This window comes from Serinus canaria, chromosome 3 (assembly GCF_022539315.1).
Source record: "Serinus canaria isolate serCan28SL12 chromosome 3, serCan2020, whole genome shotgun sequence".
Taxonomy (NCBI): domain Eukaryota; kingdom Metazoa; phylum Chordata; class Aves; order Passeriformes; family Fringillidae; genus Serinus; species Serinus canaria.
Genome location: NC_066316.1, coordinates 4,718,580 through 4,740,897, shown reverse-complemented (window position 1 = coordinate 4,740,897; position 22,318 = coordinate 4,718,580). Strand labels below are relative to the sequence as shown.

The following is a 22,318-nucleotide window of genomic DNA, read 5'->3' as shown; positions in this document are numbered from 1 at the left end:
CCCCGCCCGCGCCGCCCCCGCGCTGCCCCGTGCAGGGGACGCGGCGCTTCCCCGCCCCGGCGCCGGGCCGGCCCCGCGCATCCCCCGGGACACCGGCCGGGCTCCGTGGGCATCCATCCCCCGGGACACCGGCGGGGCGCTGTGGGCATCCGTCCCCCGCGGCTGGGGTGCGGGAGGGTGGCTTTTCCCCCCGCAAGCTGTTTGTGGTGCTGCCGGGACGAGCGGGCACTGTTCAGAAGCCCCTGTCAGCACCCCCGCTCCGGCGGGGCCGGGACCACCCGCGCCGGGCAGGGAAACCCTTTCCCAGCCCTGCAGTCCCTCCCCAGCTCGGTACCCCGTTTTCCAGTTCCTGCACCCCATCTCAGTCACTGCATCCCTTCCCCGAGTCCCAAAATGCCTTCCCCAGCTCCTGCAACCCCCTTGCCCCCAGTTCGGTACCCCCTTCTCCAACTCCTGCAGCCCCTCCCCAGCCCGCTCTCCCCATTTCCAGCCCGAAGTCCTCCAAGGAGAGCCAAGAGGTGCTAGGTCCGGCTCTGGTGCTGCCGAGCAGCCCCAGCTATGGAAGCAGCAGAATTCCCCCCAAAAGGAGAAGGGCCAGGCCATGTCTGGGGGGCTACAGCCATCCCAGGAGCCCCTCAGGCTCCTGTTTCCCTGGCGTTGCAGCAGGAGCGATGGTTCCCAGCATGTGGATGGGACGGATGGAAACCGTCAGGGAGAAGGGAACGTGGGAGCACCCGCTGTTCCCATTGGGGCTCCCGCTGATGTTTTCCATGGGGATCTCTTGCAGTGTGAAATCCCCCAGCAGGCTGTAGAGCTGGAGCACTCATCATCCAGGGGGATGCCCATCCCACAAACCTCAACACGTGATGGAAAAGGGGGAAAACACCAGGCCCTGCAAGGCCAGCTGCCCCCTCAGCACCATCCACCCGACCCTGCTCTGCTCCTTCTGGAGAAGATGAATAATTACAGCAAAATAATTCCACTGTTAATTCCAAACCCCTGGGACTTCAGCCCAGGAAAAAGCTCCTGGGGAGAGTCAGCCTCCACCGGGCAAACCGTGCAGGAGATAATAAATAAAAGAGACGACTGTTTATTAAAATATTCCCTCTGTGTCCTTGCCGTGGTGCCGCTCACACCATTCCCAGCGGCACTTCCGAGTCCTCCCCGCAGCTCCCGGCACGCGGCCGCTCCGACGCCGGCAAAGTGCTGGCCTGGCTCCATCGGCTCCCTGGCTCCACGGCCTGGCAGGGAAGCAGTGGCACGTAGGGCTCCTCCACGGGGCCAGCAAGCTGCTCCTCCACAATGTACCTGGTGTCCCACAGCTCGCTGGGATGCACATCCACAGCCACCAGCGCCGCCTCCGCGCCGGGGGAGCCGGGCTCCGACGCCTCCCCGGCGTCCAAATCCGAGTCCGCTTGCGGGAAGCCGGAATCCTGCGTGGAGTCCGGGCTCTGCTCGGGAAGGCCGGTGTTGATGTAGATGATGTCCCCGCATGCCTTGGCGCTGGGCAGGTTTTCCAGCAGCTTCTCCAGCTGGACTTTGAGCTGGGAGAAGGTGGGGCGAGCGGCAGGGTCGGCTCTCCAGCATTCAGACATTATTTCATACCTGGAAATCGGGAGAGGAGTGTGGTTAACAGAGGATCCCAGCATCCCAGAATGGTTTGGTTTGGAAGGGACCTTAAAGCTCATCCAGTCCCACCCTGCAGGCATGGGCAGGGACACCTTCCACCATCCCAGGTAGCTCCAAGCTGTCCTTTAACACTTCCAGGGGTGGAGCAGCCACAGCTTCTCTGGATTAGGGGAGGTATGGGGGTTGATTCCCAGTTTCCCTCCAAGCTGGGCAAGCCTTGAAATTCCCATTAAATCAAAGTGAAACCAACTCCCTCTGCTCAGGCTACTTTCCCAAGGGCATGGATTTATCGGCCTGAGCTGCTGTTATGCGAGAAGTCTCTTCCAGTGCAGCCCTGGGATCTGTTCCCTGGGAACATCCCAGCTCTGTGTGTGGGATGCCCAATCCTTCCCTTGGCAGGTGCCTGCTCCCAGGCTGGATGTCAGGGAGCCCTGGAAGCTCCCAGCATGTCCCTGCCAGCCTCTCTGCCCTCCAGCAGTCTGGATTCTTAGAGGTTCCTGCACTGCTTCCTTCAGGAACAAGCATGGAGAGGAGCCTTTTAGGAAACAACTCTGTTTTTCCAGTTGGGATTCAAAGCTCTCAGCCATGAGGGGTTAAACATTTTCAGCTCTAACAGCACTGGAGAAAAACTCAGGAAAGAAGCCTGGGAGAAAGGCCTTTGCTGAGCTGCTCAGAAATCCAAAGGTTTGTGTATTCTGCATCTTCCCTTTCTGGGGGGACACAGATTTATAGATTTGAGGCAATGAAGGAACCTAGAGGGAGTTTTGTGGAACAAAGAGGAGCAACACCAGGCAGGACCTTTTTGGCCAAAACAAATCCAAAAATAAAGAAATAAAAAGTCCCATCACTGATTTTTCCTGGTGACCCTGCCAGCCCTACAAACCCACTGCTTCCCCTAAGGATATTTTTGGGATTTTCCCTGCAGTTCAGCAGATGCTGCCATATGCTCTGCTCCAGGATCCAGCTTTCCTTAGGTGCACTGTGCAAACATTAAGGGGTTTGTTCCTAGGAAAATCCATTTTCCCAGCTGGCATCCCAGGACTCACAGCTCATCCAGGCAATCCTCGGGCTTCTTCAGGCGCTGCCCATGGAAGAGGTACTCGTAGATTTCGTGGTTCTGCACCCCTGGGTACGGCGTCATCCCGCGCGTGGCAATCTCCCACATGGTGACGCCAAATGCCCACTGCCGGCACAAAGGGAAAAGGCCAAGGCTGAAGGGACACTTCCAGGAGGAATGAATGGAATGAAGCTTTTCATGGGGAAAGGTCACTGCCTGGCATCCAAGGGACAACGGGCAGAGCTGTGGTGCTCCCAAAACTGGGAACGGCCAGGACGGAGGCGAGGGGCCCACTCAAGGAACCGACTGCGCCGGCAGCCTCCCGCACTTCCAGGGGGAGGCTGGAACAGGAGCACGGCATGGCTCAGCCCAGGGGACTGTCCCTCCAGGCACAGGGACCTACCACGTCACTCTTGGTGGTGTAGACACGGTCAGCCAGGGACTCGAGGGCGATCCACTTGACGGGCATCTTGGCGATGCGGCCCTGCCGGTAGTAATCCCCGCTGTAGATCTTCTTGGAGAGCCCGAAGTCTGCCACGCACACCGTCATGTCATCCCGCAGCCTGGGGGCAAACAGGGATCAGGACAGCCCCAGGGCTGAGCACACAAAGCCCAGGCTGAGCTCTGGGTCTCAAAACCAAGGGAACTTTTATGGAAAGGAGCAGAGTAGTGCTGTAAATCCACAGGGTTCATCCCGTGGGATGGAGCAGAGGAAAACGCTCACATGCAGTTTCGAGCTGCCAAGTCCCTGTGGAGGAAGTTCCGACTGCTCAGGTATTCCATGCCCAGGGCGATGTCCACCATGAACTTCACCAGGGTCTGCAGGGGCACAAACTGGGGAAGGAAAGTGGGGGTTACACAGTGTTGATCCAACAGGCTTCCCTATCCAGGGCTGCCATCCCAATGGATGAGCCAAGAGCAGCTGACGAGCTTCCCTCAGACCCTGCCATTCATTGACCCACGAGCCTGCAGGAGCTGCAGAGGGGCATTCCCTTCCCACCTCAATCCCACCCCACTCCTCTGCTCCTGGTGCTCCCTACCTGGGGGGCCATTTCCAGCCGGGAGCGGAGCAGGAAGCTGTGCAGGTCTCCGTACTTCATGAACGGCAGGATCACCATGGGCTTGGGCACCTGCAGGGAGCTCAGCTCGATGCACACCCCTGGGAAACATGGACAACTCACAAAGTGCCCTGGAAAAGGGATCCAGGTCCACCCAAATCCCAGCTGGAGGGTGGGAAGGGACAGCCCATACCGAGGAGCTTGATGACATTGGGATGGTCAAAGTCCTTCATGCACGCTGCTTCGCTGAGGAACTCTTCAATCTCCCTTTGGGAAAAGTTATCCACTGGGAAACAGAGAGAAAGAAAGAGCTTTAGAACCCCAAAATAGAGCCAGGATGCCATTCCTGAGAGGTACTGGGAATGCTGGTATCCAGTGGGGCAGAGAGACAACTTACACTTCATGGTCTTCACAGCCACCTTCAGTGGGGGCCCCTCGGGCTGGCTGAGCCGTCCCTCCATCACGGATCCAAACTCCCCTGCACCACAGGAAAGAAGGAATCCCTTTATCCAAAGCACCACCTTTTAGGACATCACCAGATCCCCAAGATCTGGAATGCTCCAAGATGGAGCCAAAAGGCTTGTTCCTCATCAGTGACAGAAGGAGGACAAGCTGGGCTCATGGAAGGTTCCCTGCCTGTGGCAGGAGGTTGGAATGAGATGAGTTTCACTCACCCTCTCCCAGGACCTTTCCCAGGCTCAGGGCATTTCTGTCCACGACAACATCCTGCAGTTTCTGCTGCAGCTCCCTGCTGACACCCAGGCTTCCCACTGCAAGAGAGGGGGACAGGAGCTCAGGCACCTGCCACCTGCTGCCATTTCCCCTTCCAGCTCCTTCCAGAGGGATAAAAACGTATCCTTACGGGTCAGTTCCACAGCTCTCCGGCAGTAGGACTTCTTGGCTGTGTAGTTCACTACCAGCTCCGAGTCATTCCTGCTGAAAGCATTCCTAAGGGAACATAAACACATCTGCTGTGGCTGCCTCAGCTGCATGAAGGAATCAGCATGGCAGGAAAAGGAGCCCAAGGGGATGCATAGGAAAAGGGGAAATGCACGTTCCATTTCCTTTTTCCTGGATCAGCACCACAGCCTGCAACGTCTGAGCAAAACAACGGCTCCGCAAACAGCACTGAGCCATCAAGGAGTGACTCACGGAGCTTTTGGGGAGGAAATAGGATACTCATTTCCTACTCAAGGAGCAGGAATGCTGCTGGAGCCTTGCAGAGCCCAGCTTTGGGAAACAAAACCAGGGCAGGATGCTCCAGAACTGGGAAAGAGCGACAATAACCAGTTAGGAGAAGGGTCCTTACTCGGTACCAGTTTCCGAACCGGGAGCACGGGGCAGTTAAAGGGCACTTGGGAAGTCACGAGGATGAGTGAGGAGTGTTGGGTTATTGCAGGAGAAAACAGCCCTTTGTCTGTGTTTTTAAACAATGCTGGGCCATTGAACCCCGGCGTGGGATGAGGCAGGAGGGTTTCTCCAGGACATGGGATATTCTGGAATCATTGAATCATAGAGTTGAAAGGAACCTACAAGGATCATCCAGTCCAGCTCCTGGCCCTGCACAGAGACCCCAAACAATCCCACCCAGGGCATCCCTGGGAGCATTGTCCAAATGCTGCTGGAGCTCTGGCAGCCTTGGAGCCGTGACTATTCCCTGGGGAGCCTGTTCAGTTCCCTTTGGGGGAAGGATCTTTTCCAAAAATCCAGCCTAATCTCCCATGATACAGCTCCAGCCATTCCCTTGGGTCCAGGTCACCCTCTGGTGACCAGTGACACTCTCTGCTCTCTCATTTCCATGACAAAACACCTCCCCCACCAAGTTGCACAAGTTCACTTCCCTTTAAAAATAGGAATAGTGAGCAAAAGGTGAACTGCTGAGCTAAGGAAGGGAGGGGAAGGAAAAACTCACTTTAAAAATGGCATTAAAAATGTCATTTGTGGTAACAACATCAGTCCTGGAGACAGAATCCTTGTCCCCAAATCCAGCACGGGCTCCCCACCCCTTGGGAGCTGCCCTGTTTTCCATCCCCTTACCCATATTTTGTCTCCACACATCGTTTCTGGATGACCACGGACAAGCAGAGGATGACTCCGACAGCAATTGTCCCGCAGATAAATCCCAGGGCTACGACAAAGGAGTCGGCATTCCCGGAGGCTGGAGTCGAAGAGGGGGCTGAGGTTATTAATCCTAAGAAAATATCCTGTTAATGGAGCCAGTGAAAGAATCAGCCTGCAGCACCTGGGGCTTGGGGCAGGAATTCCCAAGGGTTTTCAGCGGAGCCCAAAGGGTTACACGGGAATGAGGTAAAAAGGGAATGAGTGAGGCTGTCCTGCTCCCAAATCAGGATCCCCGGCTGACAGGGAAAGTGATGCCAAATGGCCTCAAGGAAAGCACACCCTGGGCTATTCCCAGCATCCAGCCCTGCATCTCCTTACCACTGGCAGGGATGAAGATCTCCTTGGGAATGCTGAAAGGTCCCACTCCCCCCTTGGTGACAGCGGCCACACGGATGGAGCAGGTGGCGTTGGTGGCCACCACGGGCAGCACGGCCGCGCTGCCGTTCAGCCGGACCTCGTCGGACACGATCTGCTGGAGAGAGGAAGGGAAGAAAATCCTGGGCTGGGGAAGGCAGGGAAACCTGGGGATTTACTGAGAGCTGTCCCCTTGGCAACCTTTGGAGCTGCTTTGCTTTCCCAGCTCGCAGGAAGTGCAGCACCCGGCTATTTAGAGAGAAGAATGGCCCTGTGTGCAAGGGCCGGATGGGATCGGGAGCGGAGCTGAGCAGCGCTTCCCGTTCCATCCCAGCGTTCCTGGCCCTCTCTGCTTCACAACAGCAGCGGCCAGAGCCAGAAAAGAGGCAGGGAAGGATCTGGCAAGGAAGGGAAAGGCTCTGGTGACATGGATTGCGACCCTCAGCCTTCTTTGTGGCCAGTTTGGCCACTGGGGCCCTGTGAGCCTCAGCACCCACAGGATCTGTGTGCTCCTGGTAGGATTGTCCAAGTGCTCTGGAAGTAGATCCTAGGCTCAAAAACCACAACTTCTGTGGCTTTTGTGTCCAGCTAATTATAGTCCCACTTTTTATGGATTTCCTTGGCTGGTACCATGGCAGGAGGCAGCGTGGCTTAGTAAAAACACAGGAACCTTTCCCTGCAAATTCCACCCTTTCCTGGTCGTTTCCAGCTGAGAAAGTGCTGCTGCTGCTCCCTGCCGATTTCCAACTGCAAAACAGCTGCCCAGCTGCAGCCAAAACATCTGGCAGGCTGCTGTGCCCAGCAGTGCCTGGTTCCTTCCTGAACATCCCACAAAAAAAGCAGGAGCTGAGGGGGATCAGTGGGTGAGGAGAGGGAATGGAGCTGAGGGGGATCAGTGGACAAGGAGAGGGAATGGAGCTGAGGGGGATCAGTGGGTGTGGAGAGAGGTGAGGAGAGGGATTCAGAGCTTCTCAAATGGAACCAGTTTCTGTTCCCTGTCCCAAAAAAGCCACGGGAACAGATGTGAAACACCCATGCCCTGGGAATGTGTGGGCACCTACTGGCAGTGACAGGAGCTGGGACCTGTTGTCACCTCTGTTCCCACATTCCTGCCTTCCTCCTCCTTGGAGCCACATGGGATCCTTTCCCTACCACCAGCCTGAAACTGGGATCTTTCCCTGTCCTGAAGGGCTCTGCTGTATCATCTGAGGACAAACCCAGACTGTGAGCACAAAGCAGGGCTGACCTGCCAAATTTCATGGGATTTTATGAGTTTTGTGGTAGTTGAGGAATTTCTTCCCGTCCCAACTCAGGCAGCCTTGGCTCCAACAAGGACTGCTAGTTAAGGAGGAAAATAAACCAACTTTTGGGAATTTTCTGGTTGTTGAGAGGCCTGCAGGTGGCCCTGTGACACCAAAATCCAGCTTTTTCCTGACTTTATCCTGCACAAACTGGTGGTTATTTTGGGGCAGTCCAGATTTAGCCTGTGCAGGGCCACAGCTCAGGGACTTTATTTCATGGAATCATTCACACAGACTCGTTTAGGTAGGAAAAGACCTCTGAGATTATCGACTCCAACCTTAGAAGGAGCTTTTTGAGGAGTCAGAACTCCAGCCTCGTGTCTCAGACTCATGGAAAAAATGAGAACTGGAAAAAATTTCACTCCATAAGCTGGAAAAATGGACAAAAATTAACAAACAACAACAGCAAGAGTAAATCTCTCAGGGCTTAAAGGGCAAGGCCTGGGTTTGGCCTTTTGCTGGAGAGAGACAGCTCCTGTCAGCACTTTTTTTCCGAGTCACAAGACCATGATTTTGTTTCCCTGGCTTCATTCAGGCTGGATCTATACGGGGGAGCAAAAGGAGAACAGAAAGTGCAGCATCTGACAAAAAAAGGGGATGAGTCACTGTTTCCAGCTGGGGTCACTCTGCCAGCCTGGCACAGAGGAACCCAAACTACAGCTGGATCCATTCCTGCTGTAATCCACAGGCTCTGGATGGGATCTTTTGCCCAAAGCCCAGGACAATCTTGCCCTAGTGAATTCCTGCAGCTGCTTCCCAAATCCTAGAAAAGGCAAGCAGGGTGTGCCAGGTGATTTCATGCACTCACAGAGAGGCCTTTGGGCCAAGGAGTTCCTCGAGCTCTGAAATTCTGTGCCGTGGGTTAAGGAAGGGATAATTCCCATCTGAGTAAGGAACAGCTCAAAATCCAGGGAATGCAGGGCCAGGAGTGGTTTGAAGCCCACATGAAAGCCCAAGACAGCAAAGAAATGAGCTCCAAAAGAATCTGTGGAAGCACCAAAACCCATCTGGACATCCCAGCTGGGAATTTTTCCAGGCTTTTAGCCATTCTTCCCCATTTCCTGGTGACTCACCATGCCCTCGGAGTTGTGCCACCTGTACCAGATGTGGTAGCCCTGGAGCTCCCCATGGATCCTCTCCAGGGGTGGCTTCACCCAGTGGATCTCCAGCGAGGAGCTGGATTCATTGAAGGACACCGTGACATCCAGCGGCGGCGTGGTGGGAGCTGTGGGAATCAATGGGAAAGGAGCTGAGGGAAGCTGGGAGAAGGGGTGCAGAGATGTGGGAATCAATGGGAAAGGAGCTGAGGGAAGCTGGGAGAAGGAGTGCAGAGATGTGGGAATCAGTGGGAAAGGAGCTGAGGGAAGCTGGGAGAAAGGGTGCAGAGCTGTGGGAATCAATGGGAAAGGAGCTGAGGGAAGCTGGGAGAAGGGGTGCAGAGCTGTGGGAATCAATGGGAAAGGAGCTGAGGGAAGCTGGGAGAAAGGGTGCAGAGCTGTGGGAATCTGATGGAAAACAAGCTGGAGCTCAACCAGAAAGCCCATGAAAAAGGGGGAAGTTTCCTTTCCCACCCTGGGAGCAACCAGGACTCCAGAGGTGCCTCTTATCCAGAGGGATTGAGGCAGGGAAACCCTTCTCAGTCCTCCCTCCCTGTTTCCTACCTCCCTCCGTGGTGCTGGCCGTTATCCAGGGGCTGAATGCCGACCAGCCGACCTCATTCCCGCAGGAAACACGGATATTGTACTCTTCCATGGGCTCCAGCTGCTGGATGTGATACACGTGGGGAGGCACCGAGGTGTGGAAGGGCTGAAGGGAGATGTTGCCTCTTGGAACAACTTCCTTGACCTTTAATTGGAAAATCAGTCCACAAACAGGGATTAGTCAGCAACAACCTGCAGGGAGAGATGTTGGAAAACAGGATCCAGAGCCCTGCCTCCCATTTGAACTCTGCAGGGGAAAGCTCCTGCAGGGAAATCTCATGGCAGGACATTGAGAGGGCACAGGGAGAGGGCTCCAGCACGTGTGGAGATGGGAACATTCCAGGGATGTTGGGAAGGAGGGAGGGATGATTTGCTGTTTCTTGTGGCATGGAGCAAAAGGAGCCCTGAATAAAGTAGCCAGGCAGCACATCCCAAATGAACAAAACAAAGCTCATCTTTTGTGCAGAACATCATTGGAAAACAGGATTTATCTCCACGGGATGTAACGGAACTAATCCCAATCCTTGTCACATTTAGCAGCATGGATGAATCCAACATCCCAAAAACAAGTCCTGCTTTTCACAGAAAGAAAAATTTATGGATGTGGAACCCCCATGGAGCTGCCCAGAGAGCCACTGCAGCTTTCCAGGAAAGATCTCATTTTGTGGGAAGCACAAAGTGAGGGGGGAAAGAGGGAAGAGCAAGAACAAGGACAACCCAAGCCATGTGCCCAGGGTCGTGCACTCCTCTGAAAAGCCTCCATCCATGATTTTGGAATGTCAGGACATCTTGTGCTCAATCAAAAGAGCCCCCCATGGTATCACAGGATGGTCTCAGCATCTGCTTTACAGCCAAAATATAAAGGAACGGCCTTCATCCTCAGGTTTTCATGGAGAAATTCCCAGAAATGCTCCAAGAAGTTCTCTGGAAGACTCTGCAATCCTGGGCTTGCTGCAGCCACACACCTGTCCTGGTCACACACTTCCCAGCCAAGCAACATTCCCAAAGTCAGGATTTGGAGGGGCAGGTTTCCCTCAGCTTCCCGTTCCTTACAAATAATGGGAAGGAGCTGAAGGGCTGCCTGTCTCCTGAAAAAGCCAGGGAATGCCACCTCCATCCCCAGGCTGTCACAAGATGCTCTGAGGGAGGCGAGCAGTGACCGGAGGAACACACACGACGCTTCCAGGACCAAACATCCTGAGCATCCAACCCAATCCTCAATTGTCTTCTGAGAACAACCCACCAAATCCATGGATTTTGGAAGGAAATCAGGATGTTTGCAAACTGCAACAGTTGGAACTGGCAGGTGGGCCAGCTGCAGCCCTCGGGAATGAGTCACTGGCTCGGTGGGCCCAGGGATTATCCAAGGGGATAGCAGCAAAAGGGCTGAGTCACTGCTGTGTTTTTGCCAGAAACCCTCTCCTGTTTTCCACTTTCAAAGGCTATTTCCTACAGACAGAGCATGAATGTTAAGTCATAGGAAATTCCTTGGCTCTCCACCCCACTTCCCAAGCTCTGGCTGGAAGGCAGCAGCTGGACATGGTGCTAATATTAGCCCTGGTACCTTTCTTCCCTGAAATTCCTTTCACTTTTACCTGGCTTCAAAGGTCTCCTCTCTCCACGTGTTATCCCAGCTGGAGTGGAGGCTTTTCAGGATAAAAATCATATCCATGAGACAGCAAGATGGGCTTGGACTGGCAAAGCCAGCCACCTGCAGCAGGTGGAAAATGCCTGCAGGCTCTGCCCATGGAGGTGGCATTCCCTGAGTTCTCCAGGAACACAGGTTTTCCTCAGCTCCTTCCCAGGAGTGGGGAGATCAGGGATACCTGCCCCTCCAAATCCTGACTTTGGGAATGCTGCTTGGTTGGGAAAGGTCCATAAAACACATGACAACCTGACTGTGTTGCCCAATGGAAAGGGGTTCCAAGAGAGCTGGAGAGGGACTGGGGAGAAGAGCATGGAGTGACAGGACAAGGGAGAATGACTTCCCGCTGCCAGAGAACAGGGGTAGATGGGATATTGGGAAGAAAATGTTCCCTGTGAGGCCATGGCACAAGCTGCCCAGAGAGGCTGTGGCTGTCCCATCCCTGGAAGTGCCCAAGGCCGGGTTGGAGCAACCTGGGATAGTGGAAGGTGTTGGAAGGGAGTTAGAACTGGATGATCTTTAAGGTCCTCACACCCAAAACCATTCCAGGATTCCATGAAATCTGTGCAGCTCATGCCAAACACCACCAACTTCCACCTGCCTCGGAGCATCCGTGTGAGGGAGTTGCAGAGATATGGAAAATCTGGATGCTAACCTGGACACTGCAGTTGTTCAAGGCAGAGAAGGCATCAAAGCCGGGCACCCAGGATATCCTGATTCCATGGGCTGTCCTGTTGAGGACCTGCACACTGACAGGAGCTGATGGAATTCCTGCAGGGAGAATCCAAGGGCAGTCAGTCAGCTGGAAGCCTAAACACAAACCTGGCACCGTGGCTTTTCCCTGGAGCTCCCAGGGTTCAGCGTGTGACCCCACATCCGAATTCTGCGGATGTGCCGGACCACCAGATAGGGAAGCACAAAAATGTCACTTTCAGAACTATTTTGGCCATTTCTATATTTGTGACCACTCTGGGCAGCTGAAAGACCATGACTTATTTCGGGGAACACCCTCTTATGTTGCTGGAGCGGCTGCCATCAGGAATGTCAGCAATTTCCACTGTTTCCTATGGAAAATTCCTATGGAGCACCGCCCTGGTTATGAAGGAAGGAAAGGAGCGATGCAGCCCTTCCGAATCCTTCTCTGAAGCTGACAGTTTTGCTTTCAAATTTAGATTTTGGTGCTCCCTCCCCCAGTGCTGGGATGACCAAACCAGGATGACCACGTTACAACCAGCTAACATCCAGATCCTGCTGGATGTTAACTACAGGACCGAAGCCGGGATCTCCCTCGGCTTGTGAAGGATGAGTGCTGGGATGTGTTGGACACAGGGGTTTAACAGGGAATGGGAGCTGACCTTTGATGTTGACCTGGCCCGGGCTGGATGCAGTCAGGCCTTTGCTGTTGTGGGCCTCGCAGCTGAACAGCGCCGGCTTGTTGAGTCCTGCCGGGAAAACACAGCCCCGTGTTCTCCCTGGATATCCTAAAACCATCCCAATCCCACCAGCTCCCCACCACCAAACACTCAAGGTTTCCTTCTTAGCCTGTTTTCACTTCCCTCTGTGACACTTGCTGCCAGTGCCCGGGGGTGACCCAGGCTCCGGCTGCCCCACTCCCACACCGGGGGCACACGTGTGCCATCCCTGCCGGATCCGGCACGGCGGGGACGGGATGTGCCTACAGAAACCTTGCACAAGCTCCTGAGGAAGGGGTTGTTTTCCCTCCAAAAGGGGAAAGGCAGAAAGCAGAAGAGACCCTGCCACAGCCCCGTCAGATGATTTAGTGCTGGTCAAGGATTGCTCAAATCCCCCAGCCGATGGCAGAGAAGGACCACTGGAAATACCCGAGGGCGGATTCTCCCGGCCTGGGGGAGGCGACCCCGGGCTTGGGATGCCTGTCCCATGCCGAGGTGGACGTGGGGAGTGCTGGCTCATCCCAGCAGTGCCTCAGGGTGCCAGGGCTCCTGGGCCAGGAGAAGCTCTGCTCCAATGACCCATCCTAGCGGGTGCCAGGCGGATGTGAGGACATCCAAGAGGAATGAGTCACTTCTTCCGGCTTTCACTGCCTTTTAAAGGCCGCCTGCCACTGGATGCCAAGACCAGGCAATTATAACCCAGCTCTTAATTAACCACCAGCCTCCTTCTCGTGAGCAAAGCAAGAAATACCCCATCTTTTGCCTCTGCAGCAAAACCAAAGTGGGGGTTTATGGGACACCAAGGATTTTTCTCCCTGAGTCCCACCAGCTGTCATGGACACGCAGCACAGGGGGCATCCCAAACTCTTCCAGAGACACAAAGTGGGGACCAGCATTCCAGCAGCCAAGGAGAGGAGCCAGGTTCCTGTTGGCACAGCCAGAGGCTGGCGGAAAAATCTGCTGCTTGCTCAGGAAAGAGTCAGATGAGTATCCTGCCTCTCTGCCTCTTCCAAGGAAGGGACTTCTGGCAGCAGCCAGAGGGGGTCAGATGGGGCTTCCTGCCCTAGAAGGGCCCCAGGACTGTGCATGGCACGGGAACAGCCCCTCCTGGCAGGGAGCAGCTCTGGGACAGCACAAGGCACATTCCCAGCTGTGGTGTCCCACAGCAGGGACACTCCATGGCAGGGACACTCCCAGCTCACCTGGCACAGTCAGGACTGACGGGGAGATGTGGGGTTTCTGGTTGACCTGGATGTTGTTCCGGAACCAGTAGATCTCCACAGGCTCTGGAGGTCCCACGGCGTGGCACGTCAGGTTGAAGGGGCTGTTCCTGGTGACGTTCAGCTGCTCGGGCTGATGGATGAAGTGCGGGAGACCTGCGTGGACACAGGGAAGCAAAGGATTCCCCAATTCTGACTCCCAGCTCCTGGTCACTCAGCCAGGACACAACTGCACAGCTGCTCCAGCTCACCTTCCAGCTGCACCAGGATGGGATCAGACACCACCTCCACGCCGGAGATGTTGAGTTTGCAGACGTAGGAGCCGTTATCCGAGCGCTGGGCGCCGAGGATGCTGCCGGACAGAACGGACACCACCTCAGGGCTTGTGGCTTCCCATCTTCCCTGGGAGCCAGCCCTCAGGGCACCCCTCATTCCCACCTGTCCCAGAAGGACAGCAGCACTCACCTGAAGGTGGAGGTCATGGCCACCTCCTTCTCATCGGGGATCTCAAAGTGGCTGCTGGCGATGCGATCCAGCACGTGCAGCTCCCTCCCATCCTTCCAGAGGGAAATTCCCGGGGTATCGGCCCGGAGCAGCTCCTGAGGCACGAGGATGGAGCAGTTGAAGGTGACATCCTTGTGCTCGTTGATGACCACGTGTCGCACCGTGGGGTTGAACCTGAGCTGTCCAACAGAGCTGCCTGGGGGCGCCTCCCTGGTCCTCCGCTGGGGCCACTGGCTGAGCAGGCTCCGCTGGGAACGCCGGGAATGTGCCAACATGTACGGCCTCACACCTCCTTCTCCGTCAGCATCCTCTGCAAGGGAACACTTGTGGTTTGTCACCACCACCAGCAAGTTTGGAGGACCTCTCAGCAAAGCAACCCCACTGCTTCCAAGAATAATTAAAGGCAGCTCGTTTCTATTTCCTTAAAAGTTGTCCCAGGATTCTGTACAGGTAGCACCTCTAAAAAAGTCCTTTTTAAAACAAACAGGGGCAGCCCAAGCTAAAGAAAACACTCAGCTACGTTTCTTTGGGAAGGGGAGAGGCAGGAGCTATTCCTGTTGCATTACATCCCCGGGACTGGGACATAAAAGGATCCCTGAGCAGCAGGAATTTGGGACTTTACGGGACTTTACTCCAGCAAACCCCTTGCGGGGCCTCATCTGAAGCATTTTCAGCTGGGGCAGAGGAAGAGCTCCCGGCTGGAATTTTGCTGATTTTGGGCTCTGCCAGGAGCCTGTCCCTTCCCAGGACAGGGAGAGCGGGACATGCTCTGAGTCAACTTTTGCTAAGTGCCTCCACTCACTGCCTTTCCCAGGAAAAGAGCTGCAGACAGATGAAGAAATGCCTTTGGACAGTGTATAGGAGCCAGCTGCTGTTCAGAGTGTTGCTCTCCCAGGGTCTTCTCCCACATTTTTTTCCCAAGGGAAAGCTCTTTTTGAGGACTTCATACCCCCACCTCCAAGTCAGCAAATGGCATTTTCCCCCTCCCTCCCAGCACTTCCCTCTCAGCCACGGCTGAGATGAAGAGCAGCTCCACTTCAAGCAATTCTCTTCCAAAAAATCTGTGTATTTTTGAGATCAGATCTAGGGGATCCACCAGGTGGAGGCTGGTTTTCCTGGACCATTTCTGAGCTTCCTGAGGCTTTCCCAGCCATCAGCAATCCCGAGCCGAGTGGTAAATCTCCCTTTCAGCAAGCAAAGGCATTGTGCCAGACAGGAATTTCAACTAAATTAATTCCCTTTTCCAAGAAAGAAAAGCCAAACAACCACTCACAGTTTAAAAGATAAAGAAAGCACAGTTCTTATTGAACCTGAGCTCAGCTGAGTTTGTTTTTGGGCAGGTTTTAGCCCTCAAACATCAAACAACAAGTTTTTAAAGCTACGTCATCACTGTTGTGAGTAATGGGGCACGAGCCTGGTGTGTTTTTCCCAGAGCCAAGAAACACAGCCCAATTTTGAGGTTGGATATATCCCTTTGCTAAATCTCTTCCTATTTTTAACCCTCAAGAAATGCTGCTTGAGGACAGAATGCCAGCAGGGTTTTTCAGTCCAGAGGGAAGGGGGAAGCTCTCCCTGCCTCTCCCGCAGCACAATGGGTTTCCCTTTCAGGAAAAAAAAAACCACAAAAGGAGCTGCAGCTTTTCCAACCTGCATCCCTGAGCCTCCCAAAGCAACACAAACAGAGCCCATGTGACTGCTGCAAAGCTGCAGGGACAGCCATGGATGTGCAGCCACGTCTCCACAGCTCCCTAAGGATCTGCCAAAAGCAAACAAGCAACGACCCCAAATTCCCTTCCCTCCCCTGCTCCTCCCGGAGGTCACTGGAGCCGCTCCCTGCCTGGCACAATCCAGGCTCCAATTGCTATTTTCATGCTCCATTTGAAGGGTTCTGGCTCTGGCCAGAGCAGCTCCCCCGGCACGGACCCCCGGCTGGGGAGGACATGGATTTGTGCTGTGTCCTGGGATGGTTTCTGCTTCCCTGGGCTGCTTCAAGCTTAAAGGCAAAGAGCAAGGAGGATCTCAGCCTTGTTTTCACTAATTAAGTGGGAAGAGGTGTTTGCTGGCCCGGGAATGAAATACTTTCCTCTCTGACTCACAAGAGTACAGGAATTCCTCATCTCCAGCGCTGCCTTTGGGTACCCCAGAAGTTTGGGATGGGGATATCCTCACAGCAGTTTGGAAGGGACTCGCCCTGTGTGGCAGGACAGCTCTTGCTTGAGTCCAGAGCAGTTAGGCTGGCTCTAAAATCCCAGGCTAAAGCCAGGGAGTTGCAAGCCTGGCGTGCCTGTGTGGGTGCCGGAGCAGCTCCCGTCCCAACCACAGCCAGGCCTGAGGCAAAATCTGGCGTGGAAATCAAACCACTTGCAAGGGCACTGCTGCTCTGCTGGAACACCTGGAACTGCAGCAAAACTCCAGGGCCAGCAGAGGCAGATCTTGCTGCACAGGTCCTGTGTGCCTTTCTCCCTGGAGAGAGGAATTTTAGCAGGAAAATCGGGCAGAATACTTCATTAGGAATGAAGAACCACGACTGAAACAAGGTCTTCACTGCAGTCATGATGCATCCAGGTCTGCCAAAATGCTGGCTGCATCCCTAGCCCTGGAATTCCCACTGCTGGGAGTAATCCACCTGCTGACAACAGCTTCTGCTCATTGAGCAAGAGGAATGAGGAGCCCCTGCCTGTGGGGAATCCAACCTCCCATCCCCTGGGAGCTGTGGTAGACCTGGAAGTGTCAGGTTAACGTTGGACTCAATGATCTTTTCCAAGCCAAACAATTCTGTGATTGTAAGAAATTAATTTTCCCCAGGGCCACACCTGAATCCAAAGAAATCTTCCTTATTCAACACCTTTTGTACAAACCAGCCCAGGATTCCTAGTTGCATCCACAGAGAGTTCCCCTCACTGCAGACTCCTGCTGTGACAGTCAGGACTTTAACTCCTCCCTGCCCAAAGCAAACACTCACATTCCTTTCTTCCCTGCTGAATTCCATTAGCACAGCGACTCCGAGACCCTCCAGCAACACTGAGGTCCCCCAGCAGCTCCCAAAGGTCGGGCAGCCCTGATCAAAGAATTTTTGAAAGTCCAAAAATTGCTTTATCTCCTCATTTCTTTCCTCAAATGGAGTTGAAAATCCATCAAACTGCCCGCACTACAAAGCACCACAAACCTGTTGATTCCCGAGGATTTTTCTCAGCATCACTACGTAACTCGCTCATGACTAATGGGGTAAATCTCACACCGATCTGCCACAATTTGTGCTCCCTGCCTGTCGTGGTGTTCCCGGCAAGCAGAGGCACATCAGGCAGTGAAGTCTTGGGGCAGGACCACGCTGCGGAGGCAAAGCTTTGTCCTGGGACAGCCAGTCTGTGTCCCAGGACATCCAAATCACATCCCAGAAGAGCTAGACCCTGTGCTCCAGGACAACAAAATCCTGTGTCCCGGGACAGCCAGATCGTGGGTCCGAGGACAGACAAACCGCGTGTCCCGGGACAGCCAAACCCTGTGTCGCAGGACAGCCAGACTGTGCGTCCCGGGACAGCCTAACCCTGTGTACCAGGGCAGCCAGACCCGCTCCGGGTTGCGATGCGGCCAGAATCCCCTCGGGACATCCCTGCGCAGCTTTTCCTCGGGACCCAGCGGGCGCTCGGCGGGCGCGCAGTGCCCCTGCCGCCCCCGCCACAGCCCGGCCCGAGCAGCACCCGCCGGGAAGGCGCTCCCCGGCCAAGCTCCGCTCGCCGCCCCCGTCCCGGGGCCGTCCCCGGTTCGCTCCGTGCCCCCTGCGGACTCACCGGCCCCTCCGCGGGGCGGGCGCAGGGCCGCCAGCAGCGCCCAGAGCAGCGCCCAGCGCCCGCCGCCCATCGCCCGCCGGCACCGCCAGCGCCGCCGCCGCGCTCCGCCGCCGGGACCGGCACCGGCACCGCTCCGCCGCCGGGACCGGCACTGTTCCGCCGCCGGGACTGGCCCTGCTCCGCCGCCGGGAGCAAGGCTGGCAGTGGCAGCGCTCCGCCACCGGCACCAGGCAGGACTGGCAGCGGTCCCGGGAACGGGACGCGCTCCGCTCCGCCGCTCCGCCGAGCTCGGGGGCCGCCGGCGCCGCCGCTCCGCCCCATCCCGGCCCCGGCCCGCCTCCCGGCGGGGGAGGGAGCGGGCAGCACCGGCGCTGCCGTGCCGAGAGCGCTCCCCCAGGACTGCGGGGCCAGCGCTGAGCCCTGTCCCCAAGGGCCGCACGGCTTTTACAGCCCTCCGCGGTGGGGATTCACCATTGCCCTGCGGAGCTGTGCCAGGGCTGGACAGTCCTTTCTGTGAAGGAATTTTCCCAATGTCCAACCTAAACCTCTCCTGTCACAGCTGGAGGCAGACTCCTCTTGTCCTGTCACTTGTTACCCGGGATCAGAGACCGACTCTCGCCTGGCTACAACTTCCTCTGCCCACATCATGGCAGTGTTCAAGTTGGATGGGGCTTGGAGCAACGTGAGCTAGTGGAAGGTGTCCCTGCCCATGGCAGGGAATGGGATAAGTTTTAAAGTCCTTCCAACCCAAAGCATTCCATGATTCAGACACTTGTAGAGAGTGACAAGGTCCCCCCTGAATCTCCTTGTCTCCAGGCTGAGCCTCTACTCCCTGCTACCTCAGCTGCTCCTGGTACTCCAGACCCTTCCCCACCTCCAGTCCCATCTCCGGATACACTCCAGCTCCTCCAAGATTTTCTTTTCATGCAGGGCCCAAAACTGCCCCCAGGATTTGAGATGAGGCCGGACCAGCGGTCCCACAAGAGGATGGTCACTGCCCTGGTCCTGTGGCCACACCACTGCCACTGGCCTCCTTGGGCACACCTGGGCACACCTGGGCTTGTGCTCAGGCACTGCACACCTCGGACCGTTCCCAGCCACTCATTCCCAGCCTGCAGCACTCCAGGGGGTTGTTGTGACCCAAGCGCAGGACCAGTCACTTCACCCTATGGAATCTCACCCCATTGCCCTCTGGCCTGTCCAGCATGGGAATGCTGAGCTGAAGGCACTGCTCCTTCTCACCTGGCCCACACCAGCAGGACAAGAGGGGACAGGGACAAAAACAAAGGAGGAAGACCCAGGTGAAACCAACAGGAGCTGTTAACCCAAGGCAAACTGAACACAACTCCGGTGGCATGGGAAGGGAACAAGGGAGTTTCTGGATATTCAGACCCTGCCCCAACACTGGCCTTGCATGGGGACATTTGGGACCAAGGGTGTATCAAGGCCATGAGTGTTCCCCCACACATGGGAAGGGACTGGGATTTGGGGAACCAGCATCCTGATGATGTGGCTGAAAGGCACTGGTATTTCCATGCACCAGCCTCTCTGCTCCCTGAACCTGCGACACGAGTCACTGCCTGCTGCACTCTTCCCAAAGAATAGAACCATACCTAATCCACTTTGAAGCCTTTTCCATCTGGGAAGAAAAACCTCCTTAAGCTCAGCAAAAAGACTCTAACAAATCACTCCCAGACTTCTTTGACTTGCAAAGCTGCTTATTCACTGCACATTCCCAGGCTTTGGTGACAGGGATTGAATTTTCCTCCCAGCTTCCCACATCTTGAAGCCATCAGCAGCCAAGGAAGGGCTCATGGAGTTGGAGGCCCCAGGGAAAGGGGAGAAGGAAAACTCACTAAAACTGCTGCAAGAAGTTGGAGTATCTTCCATGCAGATCCAGCAGCACTGATTTTCCTCCAGATATTGGGCACATTCCCTGTGGATCCAGCATCCCCCAAGGAGCAGGACGAGACCAGGGACAGACATTTGTCCTATGCCTGTCATTTGTGGTCAGCCTTTGCCACACGAGTGCACTTTGATCTGGCTGCATTCCTCGCTGCTCCTGCTGGCTTTGCAATTTTTGGGAACAAAGTAATGGAAAAGCCTTTGGACTTTGTGAGCTGCAGAGTGGGAATGGCCCCTGCATCAGGATACAGTTGCCCTGCTAACGGGGGTGAGGAAGAGCAGCAGTTTGTGCAAAAGAGGAATTAAAGAAATAAACAAGAGTATGCAGGACCATAAAGAGGATTTCAGCAGCTCCCCAAAATCCCCTGATCTGGGTCATTTCTTTGCAGCAGGTTGGGTTCTGCTCCAGCTCCAGAGGGTTTGTTGCACAACCTGACGTGAGGAAGAGGCTGGTGCACGGAGAGAGAGGAAAAAGTCAGAGGGGAGAAATCAGAGGAGAAGCTCTTAGGTGAGGTTTGTGATAGGAAAGGCCTGGAAGCAGCTGGCAGGAGCCAGTCTGACCCCTTTGGCTCTTGGACACCTCGCTGCCATCCTCCTGCTCCTCACGGCATATGGAATACTGGAGTGGCCTTGTTTGGAGCAGGTGACAGATTTCCAACCTCAGAGCCCAAACTCAAAAGTTGCTGGGGGGTATCCACACAAACCACTCATGGTTTTGGCCCCTGACTCCTGACTCACCAGATCTCCCCAGGCAGCATCCCATGTTCCCACTGCCCAGGGTTGGGAACCAGGTGGCATTTGGCCCTGAGAACATCTCCTGGGGCAGCAGGAGAGGGAAAAAGGCAACTGATGTCAAAGGAAGGAGGGACAACCTCCCCTGGAAACAAAGGCTGCCTGCCTGAGCAGCAGGATCGGCCCTGAACCAGCTGAACCAGTCGCTATCCAGCGTTATCCGATCCATCACCAGCAAGGTGTCCATGTTTTCCTGCTGTGTCCTACACCAGAGGGAGAGATCCTTATCCTCACAGCTTCTCCTGCCTGGGTCAGGAGGTCCCAGAGGATCCCTCTCTGCAGGGACCCTCAGCTCTCCCTTGGCAGGATCCCAGCGATGCAGGTGCCTGAGTCTGACCCTTTTTGCAGTTTCACTTCAGAGCATCGACTCCGTTTCCTCACCAGGCTTTTGGGAGACCTCGGAGTCAACACAACCTTTGGGAAATCTGATTGTTTAGCAGAAATGGCACTTGGCAATCAGACTGGTGGGCTTTTGTCTGCTGAGGGTTTTTCCCCCCGGCTATTTCTGTGGTTTTATTTTCATTTTGCTAAATCATTCCTTTATTTCTGCTTCCTCTTTGGGCCTATTTTTATTTCGATTTGCAGGGGCTCCTGTTCTTTCAAATGCCAAACTCCTTTGGCAACACGTCCTTAGCTGAGGGCAGCTGGCCCGTTTGTGCTCAGTGCTAAACCCCAGGCACAGGATGCAGCTCCCAAACAATTTGCAGGGGAAAACTGAACATTTTGTGATGCCACTAAAGTGCCTTTTTCTTGCTGTGCCTGCCCTGGGCACTGGGACACGCTGCTGCTCTTACCGGGCACATCCTGTCCCTTGGCTCAGCTGGTTCTTCCCAGAACAATTCCTCCTGCTCCGCAAATCATTTTGCAAAAGCAAAGGCTGGACATTGGCTTTTCCCATCCTGCTTCTCCTTTCTGAGAAGCGCTTCTGTCCCAGCTTAAACCAAAGAACCCCAAAGCCCAGTTTCAAGTATGTTTTCGATTCATCCACAGCTTCTCCCTTCTTTGATCATTGTGAAATTCAGGTCTTGAAAATAAATCATTTGCCCTTTCAGTTCCCATTCATGGGAACTGAATACAGGTTCAGTTCTAAACTCCATACAGGTTTTAGAAGAGGGTTAGATGGGATGTTGGGAAGAAATCCTTCCCTGGGAGGGTGAGGAGATCCTGGCATAGCTTGTCCAGAGATTCCATGGCTGTCTCATCCCTGGAAGTGTCTAAGGCCAGGTTGGATGGGGCACAAATCCTATGAAAACAGAAAGGGTTGTAAAGCACTGCAAGAGGCTTCCAGGGTGGAATCATCATCCCTGGAATTGTTCAAAAAAGCACGTGGATGTGGCACTTGAGGACATGGTTTAGTGGTGAACATGGTGATGGTGATGGCTGGCGGTTGGACTTGATGGTCTGGAAGGTCTTTCCCAAGCTTAACTCCCATCCAGGAGGGAGAGGGGATGGCACAATATCCCTCCACTCCAGACAGAACAGCCCCTCCTGTGTGCCAGAAGCCAGGATTTTAGCTGGGATAAGTCAGCAGAGCCCAGACTCACACAGATTTGTGCTAATCCATGTCACGAGCACATGGAATGTTGGGAACGGGGCTCTACCCATGCCCAGGGGTGGCTGCAGAAGCCCCATCATTCCCACAAAGTAGTTCCTTAAGCACCATATCAGAGAATTCCAGAATGTTTTGGGTCGTAAGGGATGATCCAGGCTCACCCCCTGCCATGGGCAGGGACACCTTCCACCATCCCAGGGTGCTCCAAGCCCTGTCAGCTTGGCTTGGAACACTCCCAGGCATGGGGCATTCTCTGGGCATTTGAGCCCATGGCTCAAAC

At 55.0% G+C, this 22,318-nt stretch overlaps 1 protein-coding gene across 3 annotated transcripts; it reads right to left on the bottom strand.

The window, feature by feature from the left end:
* Positions 1-1,074: 1,074 nt before the first annotated feature.
* Positions 1,075-17,904, bottom strand: MERTK (MER proto-oncogene, tyrosine kinase). Of its 3 annotated transcripts, none has more exons than XM_030236178.2 (19): positions 17,790-17,904; positions 13,963-14,311; positions 13,749-13,849; positions 13,480-13,653; positions 12,221-12,307; positions 11,521-11,636; positions 9,182-9,365; positions 8,594-8,745; positions 6,184-6,337; positions 5,782-5,935; positions 4,607-4,692; positions 4,419-4,514; positions 4,142-4,222; positions 3,938-4,030; positions 3,727-3,845; positions 3,411-3,520; positions 3,090-3,249; positions 2,676-2,812; positions 1,075-1,605 (listed from the first exon to the last, which is right to left on the bottom strand). In XM_030236178.2, the coding sequence occupies exons 1-19, from the start codon at positions 17,857-17,859 to the stop codon at positions 1,131-1,133; spliced, it is 2,898 nt and encodes a 965-aa protein (XP_030092038.1). In that variant the 5' UTR covers positions 17,860-17,904; the 3' UTR covers positions 1,075-1,130. The 3 variants fall into 3 exon arrangements, with proteins under 3 accessions (XP_030092038.1, XP_030092040.1, XP_030092039.1); XM_030236180.2 differs by having other exon boundaries at positions 5,782-5,902; XM_030236179.2 differs by having other exon boundaries at positions 6,184-6,334.
* Positions 17,905-22,318: the final 4,414 nt, after the last annotated feature.

Excerpts from the sequence above, each read along its gene's own strand:
- MERTK (XM_030236178.2), bottom strand. The coding sequence starts at position 17,859 with ATGGGCGGCGGGCGCTGGGCGCTGCTCTGGGCGCTGCTGGCGGCCCTG. Across the intron at positions 4,223-4,418 it reads GGGAAAGGTCCTGGGAGAGG|GGGAGTTTGGATCCGTGATG; the intron begins GTGAGTGAAACT and ends CCTGTGGTGCAG. Across the intron at positions 4,031-4,141 it reads GGCTGTGAAGACCATGAAGT|TGGATAACTTTTCCCAAAGG; the intron begins GTAAGTTGTCTC and ends TCTGTTTCCCAG.